The sequence below is a fragment of the Prosopis cineraria genome, unplaced genomic scaffold (assembly GCF_029017545.1).
Source record: "Prosopis cineraria cultivar Desert tree isolate PC_DT_omini unplaced genomic scaffold, ASM2901754v1 PC2, whole genome shotgun sequence".
NCBI classification, from domain to species: domain Eukaryota; kingdom Viridiplantae; phylum Streptophyta; class Magnoliopsida; order Fabales; family Fabaceae; genus Prosopis; species Prosopis cineraria.
In genome coordinates, this window is record NW_026555333.1 from 41,900,068 (window position 1) to 41,910,274 (window position 10,207).

General features: G+C 32.5%; 1 protein-coding gene across 1 annotated transcript; it reads right to left on the reverse strand.

Annotated features, from left to right (window-relative positions):
* Positions 1 to 1,155: 1,155 nt before the first annotated feature.
* Positions 1,156 to 3,097, reverse strand: LOC129300904 (disease resistance protein Roq1-like). The gene is made up of 4 exons (XM_054939509.1): positions 2,423 to 3,097; positions 2,284 to 2,331; positions 1,432 to 2,196; positions 1,156 to 1,313 (listed from the first exon to the last, which is right to left on the reverse strand). Exons 1-3 carry the CDS (start codon positions 3,071 to 3,073, stop codon positions 1,591 to 1,593), a joined length of 1,305 nt encoding a protein of 434 aa, XP_054795484.1. The 5' UTR covers positions 3,074 to 3,097; the 3' UTR covers positions 1,156 to 1,313; positions 1,432 to 1,590.
* Between the last annotated feature and the right edge of the window lie 7,110 nt (positions 3,098 to 10,207).

A 10,207-nucleotide genomic window follows, 5' to 3' on the forward strand; every position in this document is an offset into this window, starting at 1 on the left:
TATTTATTCTTTAAAAAATTATAGTAATATAATAAAATTAATATCTTAAAATGTTAAATATTATTTACTATTAATTGTCAATTTTTTGAAGGTGATTGTTTTAAAAGTCAAACTTTTAATGATAAATTTATATCATCATTGAAACATAGACTTTTAGCAACGTCTTGCAAAGGTTGTTGTTAAAAGTGTGATAACCAATGCTGACTTCAACTATCACCATAAGAGGTCAGAACTTTGGTGGCAACTTTTATAGTTGTTGCAAAATTGTTTACTTTTAGTTTTGACCTTTTAAAGTCGCCATAGGAAGTCACCCTCAGGAATCTTTCTTTTTGGTAGTGACTGTAATTTCAGCAAGTAATTTCCATAATATAGGATGATGCACTGGGAAATAAAATTCCATTTAATTCATTGTGTTTTATGCGTAAATTTTATTCATTATTAAATTATGCATTTGTGGGTTCATATTTGCGAGAAGACTAGCGTTCTGAGAATCAGTCTCTCTGATTTGATGATTTAATAAAATAATTTAAAGACGTGTCCTAAAAACAAAAACTTGTGTTTCCGCAAAAGTCTTGAAATCCCATCAAGAAAAATAGACACGCATGTATTATATTCTTTGATAAAGATGGATATGAGTTATTTATAATAGCGAATGTTTAGAGGATTTTTTTTAGTGTAAATTAAACTCAATTTATGTAGTGAATTATTTTTGTCAATTGAATGAAGCTTGTTACTCTCAAAAACTTCAATTTGCTTGTAATTTGCGCGATGGAAAAACGAGTTTGTAAAATTCCTTTTCATGATAATTAGCAGGGTGAAGAGGAGTACTTCAGAAAAGAACCCTTGTCCTTTTAGTACATGGTTGGAAAATAATGGCCAAAAGGAAAGCAAATAATATAGGGCCGATTTTAATTTTTTAAGCACGGGAGGCATCTTATTGCATTCCAATATGAAAGAAAACTTAAAACAAATTAAGAATAAAAAGGAATGTTTTGAATGATGAGGAGATCATTGATGAAAAAGATAGGAGAAACCTGTGTGCATGAGTTGTAAATATGAAATTGATTTAATTTTTTAAAAAAGAAAGAACGGTCAAAAACTTATTTTTAATATTTTTTTCTCATTTAAAGTTGATATAGTTTCCTGGCCCCTTCAATAATCACGTTGAAATTCAGAAAAATGAGTGGAGGAAGAGAAGGAAAATGAGTGTATATCTAAGTTGTCCCAATAACAAACCATTGATTGCCTTCAAAGAAGGAACATTGACTACTTGATATATCTTCAATGGATGTATTTGCTCTACAGATCATCACCTGTGAATGTTTCCAACAACATGAAATTAAAACTCGTTAAATGAATGTTTGAAGGTTAGAGCATAATAAAAGGATTGTACTAGAAGAGACGATCGATGAAGAAGAGAGTAATTATTACCTATATATTATTCACCTTTTGTCTTGCCTTGGCTCCACAATGTCTACGTACCTCTATTGTTCTTGATAAGACAGAGTCAGGAAGGCAGACCTGAGAAGTGTCAACCTCTGTTGCTGCTTCAGTTAATTTGTTGAAATCATGGCCAGTGGAGTTGCACCACTATTCTATGTCTTCTTTACATAATACCCTCCATCCCCATCCCAACATCTTGAAATCCCAACTAACGTTTGGCCTATGAAGTCTAAGTCTAATGTGAATTGAATTGTTATGAGGTGTTAGATGTTGCCAACATGTTTTCTCATTTAATTCCAACACCATTACGCAGAGGTATTTAGTCACTTCGGCACCATCATCGTAGCCATTATCATCAACATATATTTTTTTGTCAGGATAGTCAATCACTCGGAAACAATGATCCCACCCTTTGTAAATATAATCTTCATCTTCAAGAGCTTTACTGCTCCACGAAATCCAACAAGTGTCATTACCTTCATATTCAACCCCGGATAGCTTATGGTAGATATCTTTTGATACACAGAGACATACAACGATTCCCGACCATTCACTTGCATGAAAATGTTGAGGTATGTCCACCTTCATTACACATTCATGCGAACGATCATCATAAAAGGATGACATAAATTCTTTGACCAGATCATGAAAAGGTTCAGGCGTAGTCACAGCATGCTCTTTATTTGGAAACCATGATGGTATGTCAGATCCGGAAAAAATTGCAAAAAAATCTCTTTGAGGAAGATGTTCTGGCTGCAAAACATTAAAACTATCATTAACAGTAATTACCTATAAGGGGAGCATGTTTTAAAAAAAAAAATACTAAGGATATAGGCTTACCTTAATGTTATTGAGCAATGGACTTGCATATCTAGTTCGACTACGATACTGTAATAAAAGAATAGTCATGTTACATTAATGTGTGTGTAGTTGAAAAAATACACAAATCAATAAATGCATTGTAGTTAGACAAACATACCTGATGGTTAAGTGATGCAACCAAATTCCATAATTGATCATTTGTTAAAGATTGATTGTCCCTTAAATAATAAGGACGCATTACCTCCAATCGAATTAACCGTGGCGGGAGTTTAGGCAGTGACTTGAGCCGACAACCATTCAGAAAAAGACTAGAGAAGAAACCATCTGGTAAATAATTAACAAAAGCATTCCCTCCTAAATCCAATACAATTAGTGATGATAAATTTCCAAAATGATCAAAGATTGATCCATTACGAAAGTCACAGTTACTCAAATTTAACTCTTGAAGTCCAGTAAGGTATCCGAATGATTCAGGAAGTTCTGTTATACAAGTACTGCTTGCATCAAGAAATGATAACTCTTTCATTCCTTTCTCAAACTTTGGGAGCTCTTTAACTTGAAAGCAGCAACTAAGATTCAACTCCATCAAAGATTCTGATTTTAGTTTTCCTGGCAGATTTTGTAGCTGATTGCAACCACTCAAGTTCAAACGAACAAGCTTTTTTAACTTTCCAATCGAGGCATGAACGCTTACAAGGTTTGAGCACCCAACAAGTATTAAATATTCTAAATTTGGAACTCCTGAGAAGTCTGGAATTTCTGTCAAATCCCAAGAATAGGATAGATTGATATGCTTCAACATTTTCATAGACTGATCAAACAAAACAATATTGAAAATCAATCTTCCATATTAATAAAGACAAAACATTGATATTGATGTTAACAAGAAACCTCCCGTAGCACTATATTATGGGAGCATTTCTTAAGCTCTCCCCTATATACAGGAGTGCCTATTTTCAAAGTGCTTTGAAAATGCTCCAAAATGGTAAAAGTAAACATTCCGAAAGGCTTTTTTTGTTGTAATGGATATGAACACACACAAAAGATAAACAATTTATTAATAAAGACAAAACATTGATATTGATGTTAACCAAAAAAAAAAAAGCTCTCGTAGGGCTACCATATGGGAGTGTTTCATAAGCTTTCCCATATATACACGAGCACCTATTTTTGGAGTGTTTTGAAAATGCTCCAAAATGGTAAAAGTAAACATTCCGAAAGACTTTTTTTGGTTGTAGTGGATATGAACACACACATAAGATAAACAATAATGCATGAATAATCGATCTCACCTGTATTCCATTCCATAGTCTCTTTATTTTGTAAGAATTTATTTTAATAGCAACAAATTTGTCCAAAGGAGTTTCAAGCGGAAGATCAACAAAAGGAAAATCTTTCCACTCAAGAAATTTTAATGAACTAGGAAGGCATTTGGGACTACCAACTAAATCCCGTCCCCTTAGGATGATGAGTAATCTAAAGTTACTTATACATGAAAACGCTTCTCTATGTACTTCAACTTCATCTTGAGTTCCATCCACAACAATAGCTTGTATTGCTTGTGATCCCTAATAAAAAATATTTGTTAATTACTAAGAAAACAATATGAAATTATAAGGAAATAAAGCATTTAAAAAGAATTATATGTATTCCAACAAAATTTAGAGATTTAGAAACAAGGCAGTCACTTTGTTACTTCTCAATACTTGCTTGATGTCCTCTGACAACCACAACCTGCTACGCTCGTGAACATTGTTAGATTCTCGATCAATAATATGCCTACCCAATTGTTGAAGTAAATCATGCATCTCTAAAATGCAGCCTCCAAAATGATCTTCTATTTCAACAAGTTTTTTCAATCAAAACTTTTATTCTGATTGTTGGATGAATATCACAACTTTCCAAAATTTGGGTTACCGCATCTTTCCTCCATTCCCTTAAAAAATAAGCAATATCTAGAAATATTGTCCTTTCTTCTTTATTTAAGCCTTCATAACTTATTTCAAGTACTTGAAGAATTTTATCATCTGGATTTTGCTTCAATCTATCTAAAGCATCCACCCACTCAGCCATACTTCTTCTATAAAGAAAAGTACCCAAAACATCAAGTGCTAAAGGAAGACCCCTTGTATATTCAACTACAAATTTCGACAACTCCAAATAATTATCTTTAGGATGATTTTTGTCAAATGCTTTGTTAGAAAAGAGTTGAAGAGATTCATCTTCTTTCACGATTTCATCTCATATATTCTTTGCACTCTAGAGGAGGTGAGCACGTGGTGATTTCTTGTTGTTATAATTATTATACTTCCTTTACCAACCACATTGGACTTTCAGCTAAATTCACTAACTGACTCGTATCATCGACATCATCGAGGACAAGAAGAAGCTTTACATTGCGAGCTCGGCTACATATTTTCTTCTTTCCATCACTCAAATAAAAAATTTCCAAGTTTTTTATTTTGAGGTCAGAAAGAAGCTTTTTCTGCAAAGAAATTTGACCTTCTCTTGTTTTTGAAATTTCCTTCACATTATTAATAAAGGAATGCATGTCAAACTTTTTAGAGAATTTTTCAAAAATAGCTCTTGCAAGAGTTGTTTTACCAACACCACCAAGACCCCATATCCCAACAAAAAGAACATCATCCATCCCAATCTCCAAGTATGGCATCATATCACCAATTTTTGAATCAATTCCAACTAGATTATGATCATAAGATGGTGACTTAGAACATAAATAAATCCATACCACTTCAACTATATTAGTTATAAGATCTGCTTCATGCCTACAAAACAAATTGAACATTGTTTAACAAGAATTATATTTAGTTATGATAAAATAAGACAATATAGTTTACTAAAGCAACAATACATTATTTTGATATAATTGTGCATTGTTCTTAAATTTTTGTTATTGGCTACCTAAGGTGGGAAGCTTCAATCTCTCTTTCCTTTTGCTATGTGCGTGTGATTTGGGTTGAGATTGTTCAATTTTGTGGATTTTTCCTTTTTCTTCTACTAGCTATAAACAATATGGAATTGGGAATTTGTTTTTCTTTGGGTATTAAAATTTACTTGTGTTGAAGGACTAAAATTTGGACAGCTAGATTATTTCAAATATGGATATTTAAAAATTTGGGAAATGAAATTTGAAAAAAGAAAGGTTGGTATTAGTTTAATGATTAATGTCCATAAGATGTTTGATAAAATTGGCTCAGAAATGGAATGGGAAACAAATTTTGGTTTATTACTTTCAATCTTCAATGCTTACAAGGAAAATGAGGGCTCCTATTTATACTACTCTAATGCTTAAATTGATAGCTAGAAAATAAATGGCAAATGGCAGATTACAAACATTTTTTTATTTTCATTAATGGTGATGCTACAACTGACATGAATGGATGAGCGTTTCCACTTCCATTCACTGCTGCCGTCATTCTATTTCATCCTCCCCGGGTTCCATGGAACTCAACCTCGAGTTAAATTTGGCATCATCATCAATGTAAGGAGATAGATAAGCAACATTGAAGGTGGCAAACACTTTATAAGAACTAGGCAATTCCACCTTATAAGCATTGTTGTTGATCTTTTGCTCAATCTTGAATGGACCATCAACTCTTGAGGCAACTTGGTGTGTGGTTATTTAGGAAAATGTTACTTTCTCAAATGTATCAAAACCAAGTCTCCCACATTAAAAGTTTGATATTTCTTATACTTATTAAGTTTTGTATCTCAAGTTCTTCTTCTATATTCATTCACAAACTTGTTCATGCAACTTCTTAATTTCCTTAACCCTTTGATCTTCATCAGAACTATATTGTTGCTTGTTAATTAAAGGTGTCAAGTCTAGTGGACTAACGGGATGAATGCCATAAACAACTTCAAATGGACACTTCCCAGTTGCTTAGTTGACAGAGTTAGTATAGGTAAATTCAACTAGAGCAAGGATGAAGTCTCACTACTTCAAATTCTTCTCCACGAAACTTTGAACAAGATTGTCAAGAACCCTATTTATAGCTTCAGTTTGATTGTCTGTCTAGGGATGACAGACACTGCTAAATTAGAGCTTAGTTCCCATCTTCTTCTATAATATCTGCCAAAAGTGGCTTAGAAACTTAACATCATGATTAGAGGTGATAGTTTTGGGAATGCCATGGAGACAAACAATCTCTTTAAAGTACAAATCTACTACTTGCACAATATCATTGGTCTTCTGGCATGGAATAAAATGAGCCATTTTTAAGAATCAATCCACGACTACCATGAAAAAATCATTTTACCTCTGAGTCCGTGGTAAACCCAAAACAAAATCCATGCTCACATCTTCCTAAGGTGTTTCTGGAATTGGTAAAGGTATATATAACTTGGTATTTTAACCTTTGGACTTGGCCAAGTGGCAAATTTTACACAGTTGTATATGCCTGTTTACATCCCATTCAAGTCAAGGCCAATAAAATTTCTCCTTTACTAGGTCAATTGTTTTATCCCATCTAAAATGTCTGACTAAGCCACTGTCATGTGCTTCCCAAATTATGGCCTTTCTCAAGGAACCCTGAGGAATGCATAAGGATTTTCCTTAAATAAAAACCCTTTATGTCTATAAAATGGGTGGAAAGATTGATTTATAGTTTCTTCAAAAACTCCTCAAAAATCAGGATCAACCTGGTACAACTATTTGACAAGTTCAAACCCAACAACTTTAGCTTGTATTATTGTGAGCAACACATGTTGATGGCTAAACGCATCAACTACGAAGTTCAAAGTTCCAGCCTTATTATTAATAAGGAATGGATAAGACTGTAAGAGTTTACTCTAATGGGCATGCTTGTGGTTGATCTTTTGCTGAGAATTCAAATACTTGAGGGCTTCGTGATAAGAAAAGAGTATGAACTCTTTATTCAAGAGATAGTGACTCCAATGTTGGAGAACAATGGCATAGAATTCTTTATCATAAGTAGAAAGCACCATTGAGCTTCTTATTGAAAAAGGCAATGGGATGGCCCTTATAGCTTAGGACAATGCCAATGCTGGTGTTGGAAGCATCACAACTAACTTCAAACACTTGGTCAAATTTGGGAAGAGCTAAGATGCATGGGAGCTTCAGTTAACTTTTTCTTAAGCTCCCTAAAGCTTTTCTAAGCTTGCTCTATCCACTGAAATTGCTCTCCTTTGGTGAAATTTGTAAGTGGGGCAATAATAGAGCTAAAGTTATGGATAAACCTCTTGTAGAAAGAAGCTAATTCATGGAAGCTTCGAACCTCTTGAATAGATCTAGGAATTGGCTAGCTATTAATGGCTACAATTTTGCTTGGATCAACTTGAACACCCACTACAGTAATTCTCGTAGCTAAAAATGTGACGCAAACGGCGCAAGAGCAGAGGTTCCAGCCTTCGGAAAGAAGATCGAAAAAATAGGGGTCACCACTAAAATTTTGAGGAAAATCTTGGAAAAACCGTTTAATGGAGGATAAGGATGGTCTGCAAAAACAAAAAATAGGTTCAGGAGTCGGTTGAGTATGGGGAAGGTGTTAGGCACCCCACAACACCCGATTCATGAGAACGGTTACCTAAAGTTGTTGTGCTATATTAATATGGTTTTAAAATCATTTTAATTATCTTTTATATTCATATGTTTGATATAAAAATGATAAGAATTAAGTAAGAAATATTATTTATTTACGAGGAAGGACTTGACTCAGAATCTGAATCCGAGGCCTACGTACCTTGTGATGGGGATCAAAGTCCACGTAGTTCGAGCTTATAAGTTGTTGGTGAAAATATTTTTGAAGATAAATTAATTAGAAATAATTCACTATTTTTGCAAATAAAACAATTTTTAAAATTTTGATATGTGTGTTTTAAATTGCAAAAAAGTGATTTAATTTCAATTATTTTCTTTACTTTTTTAAATTTTTGGAATAAGAAAAAGGTAAAGGGTTTAAATTATTTTTTTATATTCTATGATTGAAAATCTAACTGCTATATTTGCAGAGTCTTATTAGCTCATACGGTAATACAATTATTCTATATATCTGTGGAGATTTTAAAATCTCAAACAATAAAAGAATTTAGAAACTTAATTTTTTTATTTATATTCTTAGGCATATATTTTTAATAATTTTTTAAGCATGTATGTACATATAAACTTTTTTTTAAAAAAAAGACTCTCAATCATCATACCTCTAAAGCCTTATTGACTTTTACGGTAATACAATTATCCTAAATATCTGTGAAGATTCAAAATCCTCACACAATAAAGGTTTAAATAATGTATATTTTAAATATATTTTAAATGCGTAATTATACAATTTACATTTTTAAACATAAAAATCTTAATCGCTATACTTGTGAAGTCTTATTGACTTTCACGGTAAGATGATTATTTTAGAGGTTCGTAGATATTCAAAAATCTTATATGACCAAAGATTTAATAAATTAATTTAATTAATTAATTTTATTAAAAAAGCATTTATAATTTATTTACAAAAAATCATTTATTTACTATATAAATTAATAATTGCAAAATTCTGTGAGGATTTATTATCCCACACAATAATGCACTTAATTTAATTCTCTATGAAGATTATTGAAATCTCTCATGAGACTTAAATATTTTATTAATTATAAAAAGAGAATTAATTTTAATGATGAGTCTTTGGAACCCATATTATTGTATACAAAATTGATCCTCATATTTGCAAAATCTTATTGATCTTCACGATACAGAATCATTTTAATTGTCTACGTAGATTCTTAAAATCACACATGATAAATAAATCAAAGGCCGGAGAGATTAATATTATGATCAAACCATACCCAAAACAATCAACATGAAATTAACAAGTTTTCATGATTAATAAGCAAGCATAATGATAAATTTTCAAATACCAAGAAACTATAATTCAATTAAACCATATTCTTTGATTGCTAAGGGTATAGGATCATATCTAGTCTCATATGTAGTTGGACAGGGATCCATGAAAACTTGGAATAAAAATGTGATTCAAACTCATAACCTTTAGCCGATGCTTTCAACTTGAGAACATACTCTTATATTTCCTAATATATCATCAAACACCTAAATTTGGATAGTTCTCATAATGTAAGTAGTAAGATCATGAAATCACAATTTTGAAGAATCAAATTGTTAATCTATCTTTAAGCATTTAAATGGATTTAAACATGCATTAATCACCAAGTCAGAACAAACACTCACTCAATACATGCCCATATTAAAAAAAATTTAAACCAAATTTCACCTATCCTTTCTACAACATATATACACACAACATTTATCACAGCCATAATCACATTAGCAATTATTCAAGCAAAATATTTTAACTAAACCTGTATTAATGTAGGCTCGATGCATTTTCTGAGAGTGAAGTCAAGACCCTACCCATGGACTAGATCATTTTGAATCATATGTCACACACAATGCCATGCATCTCGTGAAAACATGAGCCATAATCTCAATAAAGGCTACACAAGGAGGCAGATGAGGATCTGTGTAAGCATCCTAATTCCTCCTTTATTATTCTATGAACTTCACGATCACCTTTCCTCTTTTTCTCATCAGTTTTAAGTGCTTCTCTGTATTGAAATGCTCAAGTCCTAGGTCTTCATCCTATGTAAATACGTAGTCGTAGGGTGCCACAATATCTAGATACAGAACTCTCCCACACTCTCGGCTCTTCTTCTTCTTCTCTCTCCTTTGCATTTCTGTGTTGCTTCCTCTCTCTCCTCATTCATTCTCTTTCCTTCACACTCCTCAGCAAGATCCAGAAGCAAACCCTTTCATCCATCTTTGCCTCTAGGAGCTAACTTTTCTCTCCTCCTCTCTCGGACGTTTTTCTTTATGCTCTTTTTTTTCCTCCTCGTTGGTCTCTCTTTTTTTTATCCTTCCCTCCTCCATACTGCATCTGTTCTTCATCCAGACTTC